This window comes from Sylvia atricapilla, chromosome 4 (genome assembly GCF_009819655.1).
Source record: "Sylvia atricapilla isolate bSylAtr1 chromosome 4, bSylAtr1.pri, whole genome shotgun sequence".
Lineage (NCBI taxonomy): Eukaryota > Metazoa > Chordata > Aves > Passeriformes > Sylviidae > Sylvia > Sylvia atricapilla.
The window spans coordinates 31677223-31701278 of record NC_089143.1 but is presented as its reverse complement, the minus strand read 5'-3'; the positions used below and the strand labels follow the sequence as shown (position 1 = coordinate 31701278).

Here is a 24056-nt window from a genome sequence, read left to right as displayed (position 1 = left end):
GCAATGCACCCACAGTGTCCCCCAGGACCCCTAAGGGAATCCCGTCCTGCACCCCCAGCCCCCACAGGACACCCTAGCCCCACAGTCTCCTCACAGAAGTTCCAATTAGATCCTGCCCACCAGCAACTGGTCCCAGTTGGAATCCCAGGACCACACCCCAGGGATGTCCAAATTGCCCACCCAAATTGCCCACCCGCAGACATAGCCACAGCCATAGTGTTTCCAGGTTTATTCTTGGTCAGCCCTCGGGGCTGTTCCCAACACATGGCAGCCCTGGCACGCGCCAGCGGCGGGCACGGTGCAACCGCAGGGACAGCCACTGCTGCTGGCTGCCCGGGAATGGGGACTCGGGACGGGATGGGAGATCTGCCTGTGGAGCCAGTGGGGAGGTCCCTGGGATTGGGCCCAGCCTCTCCAGAGGGTCGAGACCAGGGAGAGGGTCCATGGATGGTTCCAGAGGGTGGGCGCCTTCATCTGAGCCTGGGAAAGGATGGATATCATGTGATATCAGATCCTGCTTCTGGTGGAGGTTCCTGTCCCCATCCCCATTCCAATCCCATCCCCATCCTTGTCCCTGTCCCAATCCATCCTTGTCCCAATCTCTCTTTCTATGCCTATCCCACCCTATTCTTTCCCATCTCATCCCAACCCATCCCATCTCATCCCAACCCACCCCACCTCACCCTATCCCATCCCTGCCCGTCTCATCCCCACCCCGTTCCCACCCCACCCCGCTCTCACAGCAACGCCGGAGGCTGCCCCAGCCCCGGGGGGGCCCCCCCAGCCCCCCCGGCTGCTGCAGGAGGCACCGCACAGCCGTGTCCGTGTGTCGGAAGACGCAGAGGGCCTGCAGCGCCTGCCGGGCCTCGGGAGCCAGCCCGGAGCTCTCTGAGCACACCAGCTCCCGCACCGCCTCGAAGTCCCGCCGGAGCTGCAGGGCACCCTGCAGGCTAGGATGGGGGTCAGGGTGGGCATGGGACCCTCAGAATCCCCACCAGGACCCCACCAGGACCTCCAGCACTACCACCACACTCTGAGACCACCACAGAGACCACCACTGCAACCCCCACAACTGCCCAGAGAATCCCTGGGACTGTCACTAAGATCCCTCGGACCCTCACTGGGACCCTTGGCACCATCAGCGGGACCCCAACCTGAACACTTGGCCCCCTGACCTGTCATCAGACCCCCATCACTGCCACTGGGACCTCTGAAACTGCCACTGGAGCCCTTGGAACTGCCAACTGGGACCCCTGAAACTACCACTGGAACCCCCAGCACTGCCACTGGCATCCCCAGAACTGCCATTGGAACCCCCATAATGCCACTGGGACCCCTGGCACTACCCACTGGCTGTAGCCCCCTGTCCCCAGTACCTGAACTTGATCCGGCGGGTCAGGATGTGATCCATCCAGGCTTCCAGGAAGGCTGTGGTGACCCGTGCCAGGGTGGGCACCTGGGCATCATGGGGCAGGGCCTGGGCCCCCTGCAGCACCTGCCCCAGCACTGCCTGCACCGCGGCCGCTGCGTATGCACTGGGGGAGCTGGGCAGCTCTGGGGACACAGAGACCCAGATCAGTGACCCCTAAACCCCCACCGAGCACCCCACATCCCCCCAGCCCCAACACCTACCAGCACGTGGCCTGATCCGCCAGTGCCGGCCCAGCGGCATTGTCTGGTCGAAGATCTCAGCCGAGAGCCGCTTGCAGCTGGTGGAGAACATCCAGAGCACGTCCCCGGAGAAGACCTGGGACACAGGGAACGCAGGATGACATAGGGTGATGCTGGGTGACACAGGCATCCTCATGCTCAGGATCCCCCTCCTGCAGTCCCACCATACCTGGATGCTATTGACCACATGGCGGATCTGCTGGCACAGCTGGAGCTCCCACAGGGATCCCGGGCTGGGGAGTGGCTCAGGGGGGCTGTCCCTGTGAACCTCCTCTGGCTCTGGGAAGGTCCCACTCACCTGCAGCATCAGCTGCTCTGCCTCTGCCTTCAACACCTGGAACAAAGCAAGTGGAGTGAATCCAGCCCTCCTGTGTCCCCCCAGACTCCCGTGCCCCCTGTGCCCCCATACCTGCAGGTCTCCCTGGGTGAGCAGCAGGAACTGAGGCAGCGCCCAGGCTGCCAGGTACCGCCCGGCCCGGCCCGTCAGCCACGCGTGGGCAGCCGCCGCCGCCGCCAGGCACCGGCCCAGCACCTGCAGCCGCAGGCAGAGACCCCCGGGGGGGGCTGAGGGTGGGGGTCAGCACATAGAGGATCCCTAGACCCACCTAACCCCCAACCCCCAGACCCCTCTCACCATGCGGGCGTGCAGGCAGCAAGCGCAGGCAGCGCAGGGCCAGTGCCAGGGCCGGGAAGAGGCACCGGAGCTGCTGGGCCGTGAGGCTGCACCCTGGCCCTGGGGGCCCCCCTGGGGCCTCCAAGCACTTGTCTGACAGTCCTGAGCCCAGAGCACGGGTGAAATCTGGGGGAGAAACAGTCAGAAGGCCCCAACATCCCCACTTGCACCCCATCCTATACCCCATATCCAACACTTCGTAGTATATACCACTCCCTCACCCCATATCCACCAAATGCCCCACATCCTGTCCCCTACCTTGTATCCCAGAGTCCACACCCTGCACCACACTCTGTACCCCACGCTGTACTCCCACAGCCACCCATACCTGTGTCCCAGCTGCAGAGGACACTCCGGCACAGCAGGCACAGGCAGAGCCCTCGCAGCTCCTCCTGGCACTCAGGGGGCACACGCGCTGCGGGGAAACAGCAGGGGTCAGGGTGGGCAGAGACACCCTGAGGGAGGCCCCCACACCCCCTGTACTGCCACATACCAACAGCGAGTGCACGGCTCAGCTCCCAGGCCGCGGTGACGGTGGCACTGGGGGTGGCAGGAGGAGTGCCCGGGCTGTCCCCCAGCACAGCGCCTGCAGCCTTCCAGAGCAGCAGGCGGTACTGGGCATTCAGTGCAGCAGCCACGGGGCCACGAGCAGCATCCAGCCACCGCACAGCCTTCCAGCCACCTGCACTGCCTGGCCGTAGTCCCGGGGCTAGCCCCGGGGGTTCGGGGCTCTCTGACAGCACTGGCTGCCACAGGCTGTCAGTTGAGGCCACCAGCGCCCCAAAAATGTGTCCCATCAGCTCCTCGTCCTCTTGGCACAGTCCCTGCAGCTCAGCTGCCAGGGCTGGTGGCACCTCTGCTCTGGAGGGTTCTGTATCCATCCCCATGTCCGTCTCTGCCATGTTGTGCTCTGGTGGCCGTGGCACCACCACGTCCTCCCAGCGGACATGTCCATCCCTGATGTTCCCATTCTGGGGCCACAGGAGGGGCTGGAGCCTCTGGGCCACGGCCCGGCCACGCTCGGCAGCCAGCAGCTGCAGCACCCCGCCCACCGTGAAGGCACTAGGAGCCTTCACCTCGGAGCCCAGCTCCTCCGCCAACCCCTGCACCACACGGTTGTAGATCTCCAGCCCCTGGAAGAGGTCAGCCAGGCACTCAGAAGCCAGGGAGGGGGTGCTGGGGCGGCCGAGCTCCCGCAGCCGTCCCTCGATGTGTCGCCTGGCCAGGCGTGTGGCCATCAGGGCGGGCAGCAGCAGCGCCCACCGCATGTGCACCACAGCCTCACCCCGGCGCTGTGGCAGCGCCCGCAGCCACGCATCCGTCCGCAGCCGTCGCAGCAGCGCAGCCCAGTGCCCTGCATGTGCCCGCAGCTCCAGGCACAGCTCCCGCAGCGCTGGTGCCGGGTCTCCGGGCTCTCCGGGCCCTGGCAGCGCCAGCAGCCGCTGCAGGAAGTCGGAGGAAGCCTTGAGGCGTCGGGTGAAGTCGCGGGCCAGGCGGAGCTGGTGGCGGTGCTGCAGCAGTGCGTGCAGGGCTGCTCCCCGCTCTGCCACGCGCTGCCGCACGGCGTCCTCAGAAAAGTCACCGGCGCCGCTGGGATGGGGTTGCACATACCCCACGAAAGTCTCGGTGCGAGGGTCCTCCCAGACGCAGAGGCGGCGGCGCAGCCCTAGGAAGCTTTGCTCCAGTGGGACCACGACGGATGCTGCTTCATCCTCATCCTCGTCGTCATCCTCGTCGCCGTCACCGCGCCGGCACGACCGTGGGGACAACAGGCGCCGCAGTCCCGGGGTGACGCTGCGCAGCATGGCCTCTGCCCGCTGCAAGGAGCGTGCCAGGGGTCCCCGGGACCCGCCTGGGGGGCACAGGACCCTCAGGATGGAGTAGGCATGATGGTATAGGGTGGGGACCTCCAGTGTGCAGAACTTTGCTGTGGGGCAGCACCTGCCCACATCACCCCATCACTGCCCCACTACCACTCCAACACTGAGACCCCCAGAACTCACGGGCCCTACAAGTCCTCTAGGACCCCACAGCCCTTTGGTGCCCCCACAGCCCTGCAGGACCCTGCAGCCCATTAAGGTCCCCACAGCCCGCCACATGCCATCAAAGCCCCTCCAAGGACCCTGGACACCATTAGGGTCTTCCACACTCTCCCCGGACCACGCACCCTACCAGGAGCCCCGCAGCCTCCCAGAACACCACACCCCGCTGTGGTCCCCGCGGCCCCCGGGGGTCTCACCGGGCTCGGGGGGGTCCCCGCGGGCAGCCCCATCGCCTGGTCCCGGCCGGGCCGTCAGCAGCAGCAGGATGAGGCCCCCCAGGCCGGCGTCGCCCACCTGGAGGGGTACAGGGGGCTTAGGACTCCTGGGCGAGGCCACACATGACCCCGCCCATCATCGCGATGACCACACCCCTTCCACCGCAGCAGCGCTTCGGCCACGCCCCCATACACCGCCCCCAGCTGACTGCCGCTGTGACCACGCCCCCGTCAGGGCTCGCCACGTTTGGCCACACCCCCGACCCACCCCCTGTCCCGTTGCCATGGAGACGCAGCACTGCCTGGGCCCGGTGCCCCCCCCGTTACCCGCCCGGCCCCGCCACTGCCCCGTGAGGCCCGAGCACTCCCTGCCCCGAGCGGCCTCACCTGCAGGCATAGCTCTCCGCCTCGCCGCTCAGCGCCGCCGGCGTCCATGCCGGGCCATGCCGGGGGCGGCGGCAGCAAAGAGGCTTAGGCCGCGCCCTCGCTAATCCGGGGGGCTGGGCCAAGCTGGTCGCCAGGAGGGGCCCGGCTTGGGGGGGGGCGGGACGAGCGGCGGGGGGCGACCGAGCCCACGGCCTTGGAGAAGGCGGGAAAGGCGGGAGATGATGCGGAGCACCGGTCCCGTTCCGTGCGGGCCCTGCGGGCCGCCGTCCTGCCCGCATCCAACATGGCAGCCGGGCGGCCTCAATCGGCGCCGTGACGTCATTCCGGTAGGCCCGTGATGCAATTCTGAGGCGCGGCGGCCGTGGCCTGTGGCGATGCGGGGCTCGGGCGGGACGCGGGAGCGGGACGTGCCCGGACTGGGCGGCTTCGGCTTTGGGCCTGCCCCTGCTTCCTGCCCCTGGGGCTGCACGCTCGGCCCCGCTGGCTGGAGTGGCGGTACGGGCCGTGGCGGGGCTGGGGGAGCGCAGGGGTGGGAGCCCAGATCGGGGCGCATTGGCGGCCCGATTTCGGTTCCGCCTCCGCCGGCTCAAGGCTGTTTCTGTTTCCAACAGCGCCCTTCTGCCCCCGGCACCGAATGTCGAGTTTCGCCGACATTCCGGTGCCGTCGCAGGGCCCCTCCCAGACAGTGATCAAGTGCAAGGCGGGGGAGGTGTGTTTCCTCAGGGACGACGGTGAGTAGGACGGGGTCCCCGTGCTCGGGCATCGCCAGGGGAGGCGGAACAGGGTGGGGTCCGGTGCCCTGGGACTGCTCCTCACACACCCCGTTCTCCTGCCAGGCCCCAGGGTAGATTACTACCACCTGGGGGATGACGACGACGACGGCAATGACGATTATGATTACGATGAGGACGAGTTCGATGGAGGTTTGCCGTTCTTGGACCATGCCGTCGCCGAGGGGCTCGTTCCCTACAGCTACTGCGGCTTCCGGAAGTCCTTCCTGTGCTCGGAGCCGCCTCCACAGCCCCCCCGGACTTCTCCGACTGCCCTGGATGCGCGGCTGGACCGGCTACCCACCCCCTGCCGGAACTGGCTCACAGCAGAGGTGGGGAATCCTCCTGCCACCCCTCCCGCTGTCCAGGGGCTGAGGGTACCGGGTTGACATCATGAGAGGGATCCCACCTCGTGTCCCCAGAGGTGTCCTGACTCAAGGCATCCCTCCTGCAGGAAGCAGAGAAAAACGCGAGGGAGTTGGTGGCAGAGGAAGAGCGGGCCAAGAAGAAGGCGGAGAAGAAAAAGCTGAAGAAGAAGGTGGGTGAGCCCTGGGGACTGGGGCCACTGCCTCTTCTTGGGGTGCTGCCAGCAGGTCCCTGAGCTCAGGGATCGCATGGCTGGGGGCTGAGGGTGGTGAGGTTGACGGGACTGCATTTCTCTGCCTGATAGCTGCTCATGAGTCCATGTCCTCCCTTTTCAGAAACAAAAAGACCGAAAGAAACAGGTGAAACTGGGTCAAGAGCAGAAGAACAAAGAGAACACTGACCCAGTGAGTGACCAGTCCAGCCCCCTTGTGCTGTTCTGGGGGGTCCCCAGAGGTAGGATCCAGCCAGCACCACCTAGCCCAACCACCTTACCCCCTCTCTCTCCTTGCAGAGCCCCCCAAGTGGCCCTGCAGGCACTGGGACCCCCTCAATTGGTGCTGAGGATGAGGGATGCTGCCCAGAGCCTACCCCATGCCCTGGGGACTCCACAGTCCTCTCGGGGGAGCCTGGGCCAGAGGACCCAGCGGTGACAGAGGTGAGGGACAGTCTCCACAGGGGGACCATCTGGGGGTGGGGGGTCCCAGGGCTCTCCCTGCCCATCCCTCCCTGCTTCCCCAGGAGGAGCTGGACCTGAGCTGCACTTTTGTCTGCAAAGCACGGGAGAAGGCAGGGGTCTGGCTGCCTCCCCCGGGCAGTGACCAGTCCCCTGGGACACAGAAAAGGGAGCCAAGCAAGAAGGTCCCAGAGAAGGGGCGTGGGGACCCTGTGGAGACACCTGTGCCCCCCCAGCCACTCCAGCCCAGGCCACCCAGCCCCAGCACCATAGAGCAGAGCCTGGCACTTGCAGGTTGGTATAGGGACCCCTAGACGGGTGTGCATTGGGGGCTCTCCCTGCTTCTCCCCAGCTCAGGGAGGCTGTGCCAGGGGGGACTGTCGCTCCCTGTGTCCTCCCTAGCCACCCCTGTGTCACCTCCCCAGGCCATGGCATTGAGGCAGCCCAGATGGGCGAACACACTGAGGCCGTTTGGGCTTTCACTGTCGCCCTGGAGCTGAATCCCCAGGAGCACCGGTGAGCAGAGGGCTTGGGCTGAGCTGAGGGTCCTGGGGTGGAGGGGGACAGACCACAGTGACCCCCCCCCATCCCCGCAGGCTCCTGGGGAACCGCTCCTACTGCCTGGAGAAGCTGGGTCGATACGAGGAGGCGCTGGCGGATGCGGAGGCGGCGCTGGCGCTGCGGCCGGGCTGGCCCAAGGGCTCCTTCCGCAAGGGCAAGGCCCTGCGGGGGCTGAAGGTACCTGGGGGGGCTCCGGGGACTGTGGGGCTGGCTGCAGGGGGCTGGAGGAGGTGGGTGCCATGGCTGGGTGAGAGGCTGCTGCGTTCTAGGAGTGAGTATGGGGCTTTCAGAGTGACTCCAGGGTGCTGTGGGGTGTTGTTGGAGATAAACTGGGGCTTCTGGAGTGCTGGTGGTCTGGACAGGGGGCTGAGGGGTGCGAGTGGGGCCGGGTGGGGGCTGTGGGGAACTGGAGTGGCTGTAGGGTGCTATAGCTGAGTTGGAGGGGCGTTTGCATTGTGAGTTGGGGCTGGGAGGACTGGGCAGGGGGCTGGGGCTGCTGCAGGGTCTTAGTGGGGCGGAGTGGTGTAGTGCTGGGGGGTATCAGTGAGGCTTTGAGGTGCCTTTTGGGCTGGGTGGGGGGTGTGGGGTGCCGGTGGGGCCAGGCAGGGGGCTGCAGGTGCCCTCCGGCCCCCAGCGCTACGCCGAGGCCGCGCGCACCTTCGAGGAGCTGCTGCTGCAGGATGGGGCCTATGCTGAAGCAGCCACGCAGCTGGAGGCCTGCCGGGCCCTGCTGCAGGTGAGACGCCCTTTCCCAACCCAGTACCCCCTGCCCCCTGTCCTGCTGTGTCCCCCACGCCTCACCCCTGTCCACTCACAGCAGTGCAGCCACCCCAGGGGCGTCCCCGTGTCCCCCTTCCTGCTCAAGGCTAAGGAGCCGCTGTTTCTCCCTGGTAAGGGACAGGGCAGTTGGGCTGGGGGGACCCCGGGGCTATCCCTGTGTCCCCAGTGGGTGCTGAACCGCTTTGGCCCTTCGGCAGCGGGATGGGCGACCAAGAGCTGCCAGGACACAGGTGACACAAGTGTGACAGGAGGCAGCAGTGGGACCCCTGCAAAAGACCCGGAGCAGAGACCTGCTGTGGCCAGTGGCCAGCCAACACTGCCACCGAGCCACCCTGCCAGGTACAGGTGTTTGGTGGTCTGGGAGGGAGCCCAAAGTGGGGCAGTGCTGGCTCTGATGACACCAGGATGGCTCTTGGCAGGGACTGCTTCCCACTCTGGGTGGGCAATGTCACCTCCCACATCAATGAGAAGGTGCTGCGTCGTGCCTTTGGCCGGTGAGTGACCCCCAGGACCACTTCTCCAGGACCCCAAGCCTGTGGCACAGCCCTGGTGACCCCAGAAAACCCCAGCTCTGTCCCTGTCATCATTCTCTGGTGGTTTTGACCTGCAAGGGATGCTTAGGGAGTAGTCGCACACTGCCCCCAGGTTTGAGGGTTTCTATCCCAGATTGAGGTGTCTTTAACTGTTCCCCCTCAGGTTTAGGAGTTTCGGTTCCCCATTCTGCAGATGTGGGGAACAGAAAATCTCACTCTCTCTGTCTTTGAGACTCTTTCATCCTTCCCCAGCTGTTGAGGGTTGCTAAACCTGCTTTGCATGTTTGAGTCTCTGACCCTCCCACCCTGCAGATTTGGGGATCTCTAACCCTCCACCTCCCCATTTAGGAACTAAACTGTTTCCCCCCCACATTTGGGGGTCTGTGCCCCGCAGGTTTGGGGAGATCCGCTCCGTGCGGCTGCTCCCAGGGCGCCGCTGTGCCTTCATCAACTTCTCCGGGAAGCTGGAGGCCGAGGAGGCATTTAGGGTCATGCAGGTGAGCTGGGGGGGTTGTGGGACCCCCCCTCACCCCTCAGGTGGCCCTGGGACACCCCATCCCCAAGGGGACCTGTCCCAGTGCCAGCTCCTTCTTTCCCCAGGGTGCCACCGTGGAAGGCAGCAAGCTGTTGCTGCAACTCAAGCACCCTGTCCATGCCACCCCGGCCCCCGCACCCCGTGCCAAGGGCAGGGCCACCCCGAGGGGACTGCTCAGTTGACCCTGTTCTGTTGTGGGAGCTGCCAGGGTCCCTCCTTCACCTGCTTGTGCCTTGTCCCCCTCTGCCAGGGGTGGGAGTGTCTCCCTCTCCTGCCTTGGGGGTGCTGGGGGTCTGGGCCCACCCTACTGCCGCTTGTGCTGAGGGGGTGGACCTGGGCTGTTCCCGTGGCCCCTCAGGGGTTTGTGCCAATTTGGCTTTTTAATAAAGCTGAGATTTGTTTTTTTCTCTGGCTTTCTCTTGAGCTGGTGTCCCTCAGCCTGTCTGCCTATCCCTCTCCATTGTAGTTCTGGACCCCCACTGCTCCAGCCCTTCATGTCCCTGTCCACCCCGTGTCCCCCTCTATCTTCGCTCACTTCCCATGTCACTCCAGCCCCGGGGGACAGCGAGGGGTGTCTCCAGCCCCCCTTAATGTCACTGACTAGTGACAAGAGCTTCGGAGCTTCGGGGGGGGGGGGGGTGGTGGTGACAGGCGTGAGATCAAATACAATTTGATTAATATGCAAATTGAGGGGGGCAGGGGCAGACGCAGCCGGTAATTAATCACCGGTTAAAACAAATTAATGCCCGCGGTGGGAGGTGCTCGCCCGGAAAAAAGTGGGGGGGTGGGGGGTTCTGGGGTCCATATTAAGGTGTCGCCTTTATTGCAAATATTTACACCGGGGCTGATAGAAAATAACATTAAAAAAAAAAAAAAAAAAAAAAAAAAAAAGGCCAAACAAAAAACAATGGAAAGACGAAAAAAAAAAAAAAAAAAAAAAAAAAAAAAAAAAAAAAAAAAAGCCGAAAAAGGGGCGAGGGGCGGGGCGGGGCTCGGCTCCATTCGGAACCGAGCCGAGCGGATGTGGCGGAGCCGAGTCAATCCGAACGAACCCGAGTGCACCCGAACGGAGCCGAACGGAGTCCAGTAGATCCGAACGGAGCGACTTCGGCCTGATCCGACCCGATTGAATCCGAACTGAGCCGAGCAGGCCCGAATGGAGCCGCATGGATCCGAACGGAGCAGTCTCGGTCCGAGTGGATCGGAACGGAACCGAGCAGAGCCGAGCAAGCTCAGCTCAGTCCGCCACGTCGATCTCCTCCTCTGAGAGCTCGGCGGGCTCTGTGGTCCCGGTGGCGGTACCGGGAGCTCCCGGGGGCTCGGGCAGCCCCGCCAGCTGCTGCAGGGCGGCGGGGGGCAGCGCTTGCAGCGAGGCCACGTCCGCCCTCAGCTCCTCCAGGTCTCGCTTGAGCTTGGCGCGGCGATTCTGGAACCAGGTGATGACCTGGGCGGCGGAGAGCGCCAGCCGCGCCGCCAGCGCGTCCCGGTCCACCGGGGAGAGGTAGCGCTGCCGCCGGAATCGCTGCTCCAGCTCTCGCAGCTGCTGCGCCGTGAACGCGGTCCGGGACTTGCGACGCTTCCTGCAGGGAGGGCGCGGGCCCGAGGCGCCCGGCGGGGACGGACCTGCGGAGATAACGGGGTTAGGGCATGGAGAACGGGGAGCAGCACAGGGACCTGCACCGGGAACGGCCCCCGGGCTCCCGGCTGTGAAATGCCTGCGGGGGCAGCGTGGGCTGCGCATCACACCGGTAACGGCACCAGGCTGCCCGGCGAAGAAGGGCTTGTGTAGCAGAGTACCTGTACCGGGACACGGACAGCACAGGCACTGCCGAGCCGCGCACAGCACCGCGGGCCTCGGCTTGCGGTGGCAGCGGCGTCAGGTCAAAGACACCGGTACACGCGCCGGCACCCACCCCGAGCACTGCGGGTCCCGACCTGTGGGCACGGCAGTGCCAGGGCACCGGTAGAGAACCCAGATCAGATCGGTACCGAGGGCACGACTCCACGCCGCCGGCGGCATCCTGATCGCGGTCCCGATCTCTTTCCCGGTCCGTTCCAGCCCCGCCGCTACCGGCGGCACCACCCGCCTCTCGATAACGCGGCTCACTCGGGCCATGCGTTCCCCGGTAACAGCGGTGGCTCCCGAGTTCTCCCGCAGCGCGGACTCCACTTCTCGCTCGGTAGAGGAGCCCCGGGCTATCCCGGCCGAGTCCGTGGGTCCGCCCCGGTATTACGGCTGTACGGCGGTAACGAAAACCCGATCTATGCCGTGTTCGTCCGTCAGTCCAATATCGGGGCTTCCTCTCCGCTCTCGGAGCCCCGATCGGCTCCGTTTCTGTCCGTCTGTCCATGCCGGTAACGGGGATTCACCCCCGCCCAGGGATCCTTGATCGGTCCGTTGTCAGTCCGTCCTTCCGTCGCGCCGCAGAGGCGTTTTCGTTCATCACGGAAGCCCTCGGCTGTCCCAGCTCTGTCGGTGGGTCCGTCCCGGTAACGAGGTTTTTACCTGAATTACCGACACCTCCAGCTGTCCGCCAATCCCGGCTCATTTCGCCGTTCCCTGCGGCCGGTTCGCGACCGTGTTTTGTTAATTCCGAGATCCTTGCTCGGCCGTGTGATCTATCTGGTCGGCACCAGAGCTTCACCTCAGCTCCGGGAGCCCCGATCGCTCCCGTGTTTGTCCGGCCGGCAGCGGGTTTTTTCGCTCATTTTTCTTAGTCCCGTGTCTGTCGTTCCATCCGGCCGGTAACAGGAATTTACCTCCGTCCCGGGAGCAGCTATCGTTCCGATTTTTTGTCCGTCTGATCTCCCGGTAACGGTTTTTTTTTGTTTGTTTGTTTTTTCTTTTTTTTTTTTCGGTTTTGTGTTTTGGTTTGTTTGGTTGGTTTTTGGGTTTTTAAAAATAATTTTTCTGTCTAAGGTAACGGGCCTTTTTTACCTTAATTCCGGGAGCCCCGATCGGTCCCGTTTCTGCCCGTCTGTCTGGCCCGGAAAAGGGAAATTTTTCGCCCCCGTTCCCGTCCACCCAGTAATGGGATATTTTCACTCACTTATTTCGTTCCTTGCCGTGTCCGTCCGTCAGATAACGAGGGTTTTTAGCTTAAAAACCAGCGCCCGAGGCATCTCCGTTCTATTCATCTGTTCGCCCGTTAACGGCTTGGTTTATTCGTTAATCACAGGAGCCCCGCTCTGTCTGTCCGTCTGTCTGCCCGCTATGATGGGTTCCTTAACTATCGGAGCGCCTCCTGGTAATTAGGGATTTTTTCCCCCGTTAATTACCGGAGTCGGGCTCCATGCTCGTTCGCCTGTCCGGCCGGTAACGAAGGTTCGGTTACTCACGGGAGGTCTGATCTAGCGGTCCGTTTCCGTCTGTCCGAAGAGTTTTTCCTTACTGTCGTGAATCGCATTGTACCGACGGTATCCATTAATTACCGGCACGCTGCTCTGCTGTGACTGTCGGTCTGTCCGTCCCGGTAATTTAATTTTTTTTTTCACGTTAATCACGGCGACCCTCTCTGTCCGTCTCAGTAAGAAACGGTAATTATTTTTCTACTTTAATTACCGGAGCCTTTTTCGGTCTGTCCGCGTCGGTCTGTCTGTCCCGGTAACAGTTTTATTCATTCCCGGCGACGCCGTGCTTTGCCTGTCCGTGCGTCCATCCGTGGGAAGGATTTTCCGTTAATCCCGGAGTCACGATCTGTCCGTCCGTGTCCGTCTCTTCAACGCAGTAACGAATTTTTTCGTTCCTGGAGGCGCCGCGCTGTCTGTCGGTGTCCACCCGTCCTGTCGATTCGACCGAGACCGGAGAGGCGCGGGGCCAGTTCGTCCCCGTCCGTGAGCGGCCGTCGGACCCTCCCGGTACAGGTCTGCTCCGGCAGGCCAAGCCTCGGACGGAGCCGCCGTCGCCGCTGAGGGTCGGGGCCGGTACCGGGTTTCCGTTGCCGGCGGGGCCGATCCGCCGCTCGCCCCCTGCACTCGGTCATGGTCACGGTCACGACTCGGCGGCGCCGATTCACCGCCCGGTCCCGCGGCTGCCGGTAAAGCTGCCGGCCCCGACGCGGCCAGTTCTCGCGGAGCTCCGGTGCCTCGGTGGCTGTGGCGGCTCACGGGGGCCGGGGCTCGCTCCGGTTCCCAAGACTTCTCCCTCCTTTCGGGCTGAGGCTCCCGCGTGTCCCCGGTATCCCGGCCGAGCACCGGCGGCTTCTGGGGCCTCCTAGCCGCGCTCGCCCCTCTGGGACAAGGAGGAAACTTCCCGGGACGGGGGACAAGGGGTGCCCCTGGCCTCACCACGGCCTCCCCGCCGCCCTCCAGCCCCGCCACCTGCCCGGTGCCCGGTGTCCGGTTCCCGATGCCCTCCTCGCTCCCGGCGAAATCCCCCCGTCCCGCAGCCCCAGTGCCCCGGTACCTCCGGCTGCCTGCAGCATTCCCAGCTCCAGCCCCTGGAAGGTTTTACTGGCGAGTTCCTCCAGCGCCCAGAGCGGCGAGGCCGGGGCGCAGCCGCCGCCGCCGCCGCGGGGCCCTGTCGGGGCGGGGGGGGGCGGCGGGACCGGTCCCGGTCCCGGGGGGGCTCCCGCCGCGGGGGCGTCCCAGGATGTCCTCGATGCCGAAGGGAGTCAGCGGTTTTGTGGTGTTGGCAGGGGGCGGGAGCCGGTCCAGGGGGCTCCGCCGGTGGCCGCCGACCGCGGCGGGCAGCGGGGGGGAACCGGCCGCCTCCCCCGCCGAGGTCATGCCGGGACCGGGACCCGCGCCGGGACGGGACCCGCCGCCGCCTCCCCCCCCCCCCAGCCCCGCGATTCCCGTTCCACCGCCTTAAAGCCCCGGGATACCGGGAGGAGGAGGAGGAGGAGCCACCGACGCCCCCCCTGTCGAGGGGGGGGGGGACGGACCCCTCTCCGCCACTACCGGGGCGCAGCCCCGCGCCTCCCCCCTGTTGTCTCCCCCATTTTACCCCACCCCAGCGGGTCCCTCCTCCTCCTCTGCTCCCTCCTCATCCTCATCGCTGCTCTTACCCTCACCCAAAAATTTATTGGCTCTTTTGCTCTAAAATGCCCCATAAAAGCATCGGGGCCGCGGCTGGGAGTGATTAAGCCCTTTTGGGTGGGTTTTGGGTTTCAGAGCCATAAATTCCCCCCCCCCCCCTCCCCACATTCCCGCTGCCCTTTCCCGGTACAAATAGCTCCGGGATTTCGGCCGCTCGTAAAAATCCCGGGATGCCGCACACGCAGGTGAGGCCCGGCTGGCGACGCCGCGTCCGGATTATCCGGCGGCTTTGGGGCTGGGGGATGCCGAATCGCCCCTCCGGAAAGATGATTCGGCAGCCCCCAGCCCCAATCCCATCGGGTGTCCCCATGGATCTGTCTCTGGGATCGGGGACATGGCGAGGTCACGGGGGTCACGGCGGTAATGAACCTGCGGACGATGCGGGGGGGGACCGGTGGGAGCACACGGAGCCGGGGTTGGGGGAGCAGGTGCAGGGGGATCCGGCAGCGCCGATGCCAGGATTATGGAAGTGGGGAGGGGGCGGGAGGGAGTGGGGGGGGATTTTTTTTCCAATCTTGCTGACAAAGGCAGAACGCGATCTCCCGGCTGGAAATCGGAGTTTGACAAATTCAACCTTGAAATTTCCCAGCAGCCGGAGCAATTAAAGGCCGGCGGGTTGGGGGTGGGTGGGGAGGGGGCTCGGTTTGGGAGAGGGACACGGGGCCCCTCGCACGGCGGCGTGCCGGGCACAGCGGCGTTTGCACGGATTCCTCACACGCGGCTTTGTCCTCTCCGCAGGGCGCGGGAGATGGCGGAGCCGCCGTGGCCGCACGTGCCGCCGGCTCTCTCCGGGGGATGGAGCCCGTCCCGGGATGCAGGCGAGCTGGGTCCCCCACTCTCAACCCCCCACGGCAGCTGCCAGTGGTCCTGCACTCGGATGGACCCCTGAGAGCCCAGTCCCTCCCAGCAGCGCCGCTGGCATGAGGCCACCGTGCCGGCCACAAGGCCCTGGGCGCCCGGTGAGCAGGGAATGGGGGTTGCAGCCCTTCCCAGGAGTCCCAACCCTCCCCGGGGATCCCAGCCCCAAGGGGAGGCCGTGGTCTCAGTCCTGGTTTAACGCTCCGGGAAATCGCTTCCTCAGAGTGATTTCCATGTTCTTGTGGCGATGGGGAATTGCGGCCGCCCACCCGCTGAGCAAACCCCTCTGGAACGCTCCGGCTCCTCCGGGGCCAGCGGATCTCGGCAAGCCGAGTCCTGGGATGGGAAAAGTGGGAGTGCTCCCACCGGGCTGCAACACGGGAATCTGCAGGAACCCGGCAGATCTCCAGCTGTGGTGCTCACCCTGATGGATGGGATGTCACCCTCACCCCATCGCCCCCTCTCATCAACCCCCCATTATCCCCTCCCGTTGCTCTTCAGCAGTTGTGGTGAATCCCTGCGTCCAGGGATGTCCCAGATCATAGTGCTGGCACCTCCTTCCCTCTCTGAGCCCCTACTTGTACCCCGAGGAGGCCGGTGAGGCATTCCCAGGGCGGGCGAGCCCCCCACACCCTGCCCGACCCCTCCGGCTTCCCCCCGGTGTGGGAAGTGGCGGTTCCAGCTGCCGGGAACACAGGATGGGAAATGCTTTTCACCCCAAACCAGGCCACAGGGTGGGAACAAAACGAGCCCTTGGGGGTTTTGCAGGAACACGGGAGCTTCCTGCGGAGCCGGGAGAGTGCCCGGCGCTGGCCGGGCGCCCGTGGCCCTAGGGGACGGTGACGGCCACGTCTACGGCATGGGGCTGAGGGCACCTCAGGGTACTACACTTGGTGTGGCCCTGACAGCCTCTGCCTTTGTCCCACTCCTCCACGCCGGAGGTGTCCCTGTGGGTTTCTGTGGGGGTCCTGGAAGTCTGGGATCTCAGCTCCCAGCCCCTCATGCACTATCCCCGCCATGAGCAGCACCGGGGCACATGCGTGTGTTTTTGCGTGTGTGTTCGCATGAATGCGCGCATGTGAGGGGGGTCGTACGTGCACAAGAGTGTGATCCCCCATCTTGCGGGCTGTCGTGGCTCCGAGCACCGGCAGCTCCGGGTATTCCCGCACCCGCGACCTGCCGGGAGCAGAGTGCCAGGCACGGGGTGCATGGGCTGCGAGGAGCTCGGTGCCAGGGCTCCGGGAGTGGGGTGTCAGGAGCAGGATGCTGGGGCTCCAGCGCGGTGCCACGGGTAACAGAATTCGGGGTGCGGTGCCCCCGTAAGGCCCCTCCCCCGCCCCGCGCCGCCCTGATCCATTATTTATCGGCTCCATCCCAATATTGCGCCGCAGCGCTTTGTAACGCGATTAGGGCCGCGGCCCCGCGCGGCCCCGGCACATGGAAATCGCTGGCAAATGAATTTTCCTTTAATAAGGGAACAGCTCGGTGCAGAATTAAAGTGTAAGGAGCGGCGGTAGCACCGGGGGGGTGCCGGGAGCCCCCCCGCGCCGGGGGACGGGACCCCAGCAATTACTGGCAATAAATCCTGACCCTGTGGTGGGCTGAGCCCTCAGCGGAGCCGGGAATAATGGGATTACACCTGGCTCCGGTGAATGGGGATGGATGCGCCGGGAGTCAGGGGAGCCGGAGGAGACGGGGATCCCTCCCTGGGGCTGTTGGCAAATCATCGATTCATTAACACGAGCGGGGGTGGGGCTGAGCACAACCGCAGCACGGGGAGAGCGTGGGGGAATGGGATGGGAACGGGGATGAGGTGGGGATGGGGATATGGACATGGGGACAGCGCAGGACTAGGGACGCACGGGGCCCTGCACATGCCTCCACTGCTCCCACACCCTGTGTGGGCACGGCCACCCCACCAGGCTCCTCGCAGGAGGAGTGTGCGGCCACAGCTGTGTGCAAAGGCATGTGCAGGTGTGTGCAGCTGTGTCCAGGTGTGCATGGAAGGCTCACGGACGCACCACCTCACATCCAGAGCCCTCACACGCGTGTGCAGGCGCACACACACGTGGAGCCATGAGTGCCAGTGCCAGGGACCGGCAGCAGGGTCAGAGGGTCCCGCCAGTCCCGGCCCCAGCTGCCGCACCCCCCCGGAATCCCCTGCTCGCTCCGGGGCCTCCATTTGTGCCTGGGCCAAACTCCAGCCAAATGGGCCGTGGGCGGAGGGGGGGGTTGCATTTCAAAGGCTGCGGCTGCAGCAAACGCCGCTGCCCCCCCGCCGGGCCCTCGGCCGCCCACGCCCCCTGACCCCAGCACGGCACGGCCGGGGTGGGGGGCACTCCCCGTCCCCAGCCCCGGCAGAGTGACCCGCTGGGACCCCCATGGGGTCGGGGTCCGTCCAGAGTTGACCTGCGGTTGTGGGAAGGCAGGCTGGGCTGTTGGGGCGTGGGATCCCCGTTTCGCCGTGGGGCAGAGCCGTGGGGTGGGGCCGTGTGCCCGCTGCCCACGGAGCGGGGGTCTCTGTGCCGGGAGCGGGACGGGGCGGCTGGAGAGGGTGGGGGGCTCCGAGTGCCGCCGGCGTGTGCCTGGAGTGGGGCACCCCCAACCTCCCCGTGGCACCGGGACCCCTGGGAGACCTGCTGCGGGCAGCGGGACGGTGGCGGGTGCCGCGGCGGGGCCGAGGCGGCGGCGGGGCCATGAGGATTCAATTAGGGCTGAGCGCGGGGGACTCGGCTCGGAAATGGCCCGTCTGGGCGTTGACAGCCCGGCCCCCGCCCAAGATGAACGACCCCCGGATTAAAGCGCGGAGGGGTGACAGGGGCACCTGAGCAAGGAGGGGGCTGGGGCGGCTGCGGGGGGGGCGGGACCCCGCCTTTGGCACGGCTACGTGCCCACTGAATGGCCGGGAGGGGGTTCCCCAATGAGAGTGAGGGAACGTGGCACCAGGGCCACTGTGGGACCGTCCCTAAACCTGGCTGGGGACACCTCGAGCGTTGTGTGCCCACACCGCCACAGCGGTGGCAGCAGAGTGGGGGCACTCCGGGGGTCCTACGGGACTCTGCCATGCGTAGGATTGAAGGGAGGGGGGAAACACGCCCCTGTCATCCCGCAGGACCCCGAGGGGGCCCGTCCGTCGCTGCGAGCACGGCACAGGGCTCGGGGGATCGATGGCCGCGCGGGTCACCGCTGCCATTAACCCCGGCGAGGCAGCGCCCCGAGGTTAATTAAAAAGTGTAGTGCAACGAAACGCGGAGGCGGCGGGGGGTGACAGTGGTGATGGGGCCTGACAGCAGCGGGGGGTGACGGCGGCAGGGAACGGTGGGGGTGGCACTTGTATGGGCAGCGGGCACGCTGGTTGCTCCAGGGGACACCGACGAGTGCAGCCGGCAGCACGGGCTGTCACACTGGGTGGGAATGGCGGCGCGGTACAGCGGGGGGGCGGGGGCAGGTGGCACTCGGAGTGTCCCCGTGTCACACGTGCTGCCTGGCAGAGCCGGGTAGGAGGAAGAAGAGGCGTCGCAGAGGAAGCCCCATCCTTCCTCCTCCTCCCACCCCAGCGCTATTCTTAGCCCCGGTCTGTCCTGCATCCTCCTCGCCTGGCGGGGTCCGGCCCTCTGCGCCCCGCGGGAGCTTCGGGGTGGGACAGCGGGGGGATCACAAGCGGGGACACCTCCATGGGGACCCCGTCCCTCTCCGGGCTTCACTCCCCACCCCCAGCCGCCACCGTAACTTTAGACCCGACAGCTGCTCCGCGCCGGCCGCCTGCAGCCCTCACGGCCCCCGCAATCCCCACGGCCTCCACGCCACATCCTCTACGGCACGGCACGACAACACTGGGTGTCCCCATTCCCGGGGGGCTGGAGGGGGGGTCTCTGCTCCCCTGAGGCTGGGGCGAGAAGAGGGAGATGGAGCCCCTGGTGCCTATCTTGCTGTGGGGAGAGAAGATGGCACGTGGCATCCTCTGGATGTGGGCAGGGACATGGCACATGGCGCCCATCCCGGAACTGTGTCACCCCCATCAGAGACCTCGGCGCCACTGCCTGACCCTGGGTCCCCAGGACGTGTTTCTGGGTTTGGGGATCCGGGGACTGAGCCCCATAGGGTTTTTGAACTGAGGGATGTCCCTGGCTGGGGCAGGGGCTGCGCGATGCCCGCGGTGACTGAGCCCGTGGTGACTCCGCGTGGCGGGACCCTCGCGGTGAGGCGGGCACGGCGGGGTCAGCGGCGCATTCCTGCTCCCGCGGGGCGATCCGGTTACCGGCCGGCCCAGCCAGAGCCCCGGCCCGGCCCCGCCATTAATCTTCCCGGGTGCCCTTTGGAATTTGCCGCCCGAGGCCCCGGGGGGTGTAGGGGTCCGGGGGGTGTAGGAAGAGCGGGGGGGGGGGGGCGGGGATGGATGGGGATGAGGATGGGATGAGGTGGAGATGGGGATACAATGGGGATCTGGGTGCAATGGGGATGGAGATGGAATGGCATGGGGATGGGGAGGGAGCAGACTCCCGGTTCACCCCTCCAGGAGCACCCCCTTGTTGTGCTGGGTTCCTCCACTTCTCTCCAGCCCGTGTCCCACGGCGGGAGCCCGGACAGAGCTGCGGGATGATGGCGGCACGGCCCCTCCCTGCTGGGATCCGGCAGATAGAGACGAGGGGTTGCAATAACCCGATTGTTTAGGGATCAGGGGACTGCCAGGCAGAACAAGCTCCCCCGGTTGGAGAGGGCTCCGGGGACAGCTTCTTCTCCACCGTGGGACTCCAGCATCGCCACCAGCATGGCTGTGACAGGGGCTCAGACCTGTGTGGTACAGTTAGGACTCCCCATACTGGGCTCTGAGCAGGATTTTGGGGGCTTGAGCAGCTCCTGGGGCGCCGGCTGTATCCCTGCCCATGGAGAGGGGGCCGGGAGCGCCGTCCTGCTGGTAATGGAGCCGCCGGCCCCGTGAGACGAAGGGTTTCCTGCGAGGAAGGTGGGACAGGGAGGGAAAGACAATAAACCCCAGGAAATGCTGGGAATAGCGGAGGGAACGGCCATGCCGTCAGCGCTGGGCCCGGACGGAAGCCTCGGGGCGCTGGGGGCAGCCAGACAGGAGTGGAGAGACTGTCCTAAACCCTGGCACATCGGCTGGGCCGTCGTGGGCACTTCCAACCTTGCTGTGATATGCCTCAAATCCTAACCCCGGGGTTATCCGCATCCCGTTCTACCATCAAGAGTCACTGGGGATGGTGGGTCCATGGGGAAGGGACCACTGTGATGTCCATTCTGACTGTACCACGGGGCTCCAGTGAGTCCTTGCCCTTCCCTGGCAGGTCCCAGGTGAAGGTGGGCTCGGTGGGAGCCCCCTGTCAGGCTGTGGCCGTGAGCACGTGGATGTCGACCCCCCGTGCCGGGTGATTTATTGGCTGGGAAGCACCGGCGCAGGCGGGCCGGGACACACCCGCCAGGAAACACCGACTTCAAAGGGTGGAACAATGGCGGGATGGCGAGCGGCACCGCACTGGGACACACAGGGCACTGGGGCCCCCGTGGTGGCATTGGCACCCACACCGTGACACTGGCACTGACATCCACTTTGTGGCACCAGGACCCACATTTTGGCACTGGGACCCACATGGGACACACGTCATGGTTTCAGGATCCATGCCACAGCACTGGGAGCCACACCACAGCACCAGGACTCAAACAATGGCACTGGCACCGTGGCACCTTTGCTGTGACACCCACACCTGCCCTTTGTGCCCACCTGTACTCCATGTGTGCATTCCCTGTGCACTCTGTGCACATCCCGTATCACATCCCATATCACATCCCATGCCCCATCCCACGTCCCACCCGTGCACGTGGCACAATGCATTCCCATCCCAAATCCTTGCACTCCCATCCCGCCGATACCAGGGCGGTGGTCCCTATGGAGCATTCCCCCCGCCCTTGTGGACACACGGGAAGCCTGGGGGCGCGGGGCGGCTGCAGCCACCAGAAAAAGGCTTGGAGGAAACTCCAGCGGCCAAAATAAACCGGGAGACGTGAAGGGGTGCCTTGACCCTGCTCCCACGGCCCCAGCACCCCTGGCGCCCGTGCCAGGAGAGGCTGACGGTGCTCGGTGCCCGTTTTGCTGGAGACATTCGCCCTGTCACCAACCAGCAGCTGGGACCAGAGGGTCCCGAGCAGTCCGGAAATGCGGGTGGCAGAGCTGGGTGCCACGGTTTGGTGCTACAAGTGCTCCCATCACCAGCGTGGCTGCTCCGAGCAATCCCGGGGGTTCTCCAGGCGGCTGCAGCGGGTGTTGGGGTCCCGGAGGCGGCACTTTCCCAGGCCCTGCCATGACCCCTCTGTCCGCAGGAAGGTGCCCCCCCCCTTCCCACGTCGGCGGGCATCCCGGTGCCAGTGCCGGTGCCCACATCCTCAGGAAATGGACAGGAAGCACGGGGCCGAGTGGCGGGGGGGTGGGCAGCGGAGGTGAGGGGGGCACAGCGTGGGCCCGTCAGAACCCCCTGGCGTCATTTAGAGCCGCTCAGGCGGTGACAGGAATTAAATTGCTCTGGATTTTCTCATCAGCCTCATCCCGGCGCTTTGTTACAAGGGAACGTCCCCGCGCTGGCGCAATGGCTCATTCCCATCGTGACAGCTCATCCCCGTCGTGACAGCCGCGTGCCCGTGCCGTGTGCTGCCGGGCATGGGGTGGGATGGGATGGGCACCACATGGATGGACGGCTGTGTGTTGCCATGGGCCCAGTAGGTGCCGTGGGGTGGGAGGTCAGGGTGTGGGTAAATACTGTGCCATCCCAGGTGCCCAGTGCCCACCACGTTCCCGGACGCTGGGCATGGTCCCTCACCTGGCAATGGGGTGTGAAGATGCCGGGGGCTCATCTGTCTTTGTCAAGGCTGCCCGGAGCCGGTGCCGCTGGAGCATGGCGGGGACGGTGCATCCAGGGGGGTTCTGCACAGCCGGGGGGCTCAGCAGCTCGGGGTCTGTGCCCATCCCCAGCTCAGGGCAGCGGCTGGGGGTGAGAGGGACCCCCAGAGTGAGAGTCCATGGGGCTGGTGGGTTTTGGGGGGTTTTGGAGGGGGCTGGGGAGGAGTCTCAGAGAGGGGCAGGGGTGGGGAGTGTGTAGTAGAATGGGGCAGTACTTGGGGACAGTGGCATAGGAGGGAGGGGTGATGCTGTGCCCCATTGCCCCCCACGTGGCACAGGAACTGCAGGGCTGTGGAGGGCAGGGGGGCTTGAGGAGTCTCTCTATGGGCTCCCTCCTACAGATTCCCCCCCAGTACTGCACCTGCAGCCCCCTGGCACACCCCTGCGACACCATGGGTGGGTCCCTTCACCTCCCACCCTGCATCCGAGCCCTGGGACCCTCCAGGCTGGGGGTGCCACCATCCGCAGTGGAACTCCTGGGGGTCCCACGCAGCCAAGGAGCTCTTAAGCGGCCCGTCCCTTGGTCACGTGGGTCCACACCATGCCCAGATCCTCTCGGACAGAGCTGGGGACCCCCGACAGCCCCCTAGGTTCAGGACAGGGGGATGGGGGCTCAGGTTTCCCTCTCTGCCGGGCTGGAGCCGGGGGCCATTAGCCCCCTCGGAGCATGACGGGCCGGGGACACATCAAAGTGCCTTCAGCTTGACCGCGCCTCGGGGGTACGGGAACATCCCCCCGGTACCTGCCCCTGCCCCGCTGGATCCCCCAACCCTCATCTCCCCCCCTCTCCGGGGCAGCCCCCGTGGGCGCTGGGGCCAGGCCATGGGCGAGGGGCTCATTTACCAACGTCAACCCCGCAGTTGGTTTGAATTAGGCTCCTCCGGGGCCGGCGCTGATAAGGGAGGGGGTGCGGGGGTGCAGGGCTGGGGGGCTCCGGGGGGCTTCCTGCTCTGCCGTCTGTAACCGGCTGCCAGAGCCACTGCTGACAGACACAGGGACAGCCCTTGCCCCACCACCCCCGGCATCCGTCTGTCCATCCATCCATCCATCTGTCCCTCCCTTCATCCATCTATCGACCTACACGTCCACTCCCTCACAGGCAGCCCCCGTTTGGACCCCCGTCCTGCACCCCCGGCCCTCCAGCCCTGTTTGGGATCCCCATCCTGTACCTCCACCCCTCCAGCCCTGGCTGGCAGTCCCATACTGCACCCACAGCCATCCGGTGGAGCTGGATCCCTGTCCCACACCTCCAGCCCTGCATCCTCATTTAGGATCCCCCACACATCCTTCTGACCCCATTTGGGACCCTCATCCTGCACCCCTACCCTTCCAGCCTCCGCTGGAATCCCTGTGGCCCAGTTTAGAACACCCATTCTGCTCCCCCACACCTCCAGCTTTTTCTGGGACACCCAACCCGTGCCCCAAACCCCCTGTCCCTACTCAAGACTCCCACCTCGCACCCGAAGCCTTCAAGCCCTATCCTGCCCCTCCGGTCCTACTTGGGACCCCTATTCCACAACCCCGCCCCTCCCTCTCCGGTTGGGACCCTCATTCTACACCCCGCCGCTCCAGCCTCATTTGGAACCCACGTTCCGCAATCGCCCTCCAGCCCCAGTTGGGACCCCCGTGCTCGGATGTCCCTGCAGCCCCCGCGTTTCCCTTCGTCCTTGTGGGGGCTTTGGGCAGGCGAGCCCGGCCGCCCCCGCCCGGTGAGCGATGGCCGACAGCTGGGCCGGGCCGGGCCGTAACCGGATCCCCCGGCAGCGGCAGCGGCGCGGGGGTTCCGGCGCGGGGGACCAAGCGCAGAGCTCAGTGCGGGGCCGGGGATGAAGGATGGGCCACGGGGCGCCCGATGCCACATCCACCCAAGGCCGGTGGGTCCTGGACCATGGGCCACTCGGTTCGGGAGGCGAAGATGGAGGGGTGATCCCCGAGAGCCGCCCCGGAACATCCCGGCACTGGCACCACCATACCGGGGGGACGGAGCGGGAGGTCAGGACCGGGGGGCTTTGAGCCCTGTGCCGCAGCCTGGGCCCCTCCGGAGC

At 65.7% G+C, this 24056-nt stretch overlaps 3 protein-coding genes across 9 annotated transcripts; 1 reads left to right on the top strand and 2 right to left on the bottom strand.

Moving 5' to 3' along the window:
• Window positions 1-216: 216 nt before the first annotated feature.
• Window positions 217-5126, bottom strand: CCDC142 (coiled-coil domain containing 142). Of its 2 annotated transcripts, XM_066317482.1 has the most exons (11): window positions 4989-5126; window positions 4584-4680; window positions 2838-4196; window positions 2673-2759; window positions 2306-2470; window positions 2081-2235; window positions 1841-2005; window positions 1633-1747; window positions 1377-1554; window positions 742-950; window positions 217-480 (listed from the first exon to the last, which is right to left on the bottom strand). In XM_066317482.1, the coding sequence occupies exons 1-11, from the start codon at window positions 5034-5036 to the stop codon at window positions 239-241; spliced, it is 2820 nt and encodes a 939-aa protein (XP_066173579.1). In that variant the 5' UTR covers window positions 5037-5126; the 3' UTR covers window positions 217-238. The 2 variants fall into 2 exon arrangements, with proteins under 2 accessions (XP_066173579.1, XP_066173581.1); XM_066317484.1 differs by lacking the exon at window positions 742-950 and having other exon boundaries at window positions 340-480.
• A 46-nt stretch (window positions 5127-5172) lies between these two features.
• TTC31 (tetratricopeptide repeat domain 31) lies at window positions 5173-9611 on the top strand. Of its 6 annotated transcripts, XM_066317491.1 has the most exons (15): window positions 5326-5483; window positions 5600-5719; window positions 5825-6090; window positions 6213-6296; window positions 6460-6528; window positions 6636-6779; window positions 6863-7091; window positions 7223-7313; window positions 7394-7535; window positions 7993-8094; window positions 8176-8248; window positions 8336-8477; window positions 8558-8632; window positions 9066-9168; window positions 9272-9611. In XM_066317491.1, exons 1-15 carry the CDS (start codon window positions 5363-5365, stop codon window positions 9386-9388), a joined length of 1878 nt encoding a protein of 625 aa, XP_066173588.1. In that variant the 5' UTR covers window positions 5326-5362; the 3' UTR covers window positions 9389-9611. The 6 variants fall into 6 exon arrangements, with proteins under 6 accessions (XP_066173586.1, XP_066173588.1, XP_066173584.1 ...); XM_066317489.1 differs by lacking the exon at window positions 5326-5483 and adding an exon at window positions 5173-5314 and having other exon boundaries at window positions 8336-8632; XM_066317487.1 differs by having other exon boundaries at window positions 8179-8248; window positions 8336-8632.
• Window positions 9612-10443: 832 nt separating this feature from the next.
• LBX2 (ladybird homeobox 2) lies at window positions 10444-14063 on the bottom strand. The gene is given in 3 exon segments (XM_066317494.1): window positions 10444-10829; window positions 13612-13741; window positions 13743-14063. Coding segments are annotated over 3 exon segments (708 nt in total). The 5' UTR covers window positions 13935-14063.
• Window positions 14064-24056: the final 9993 nt, after the last annotated feature.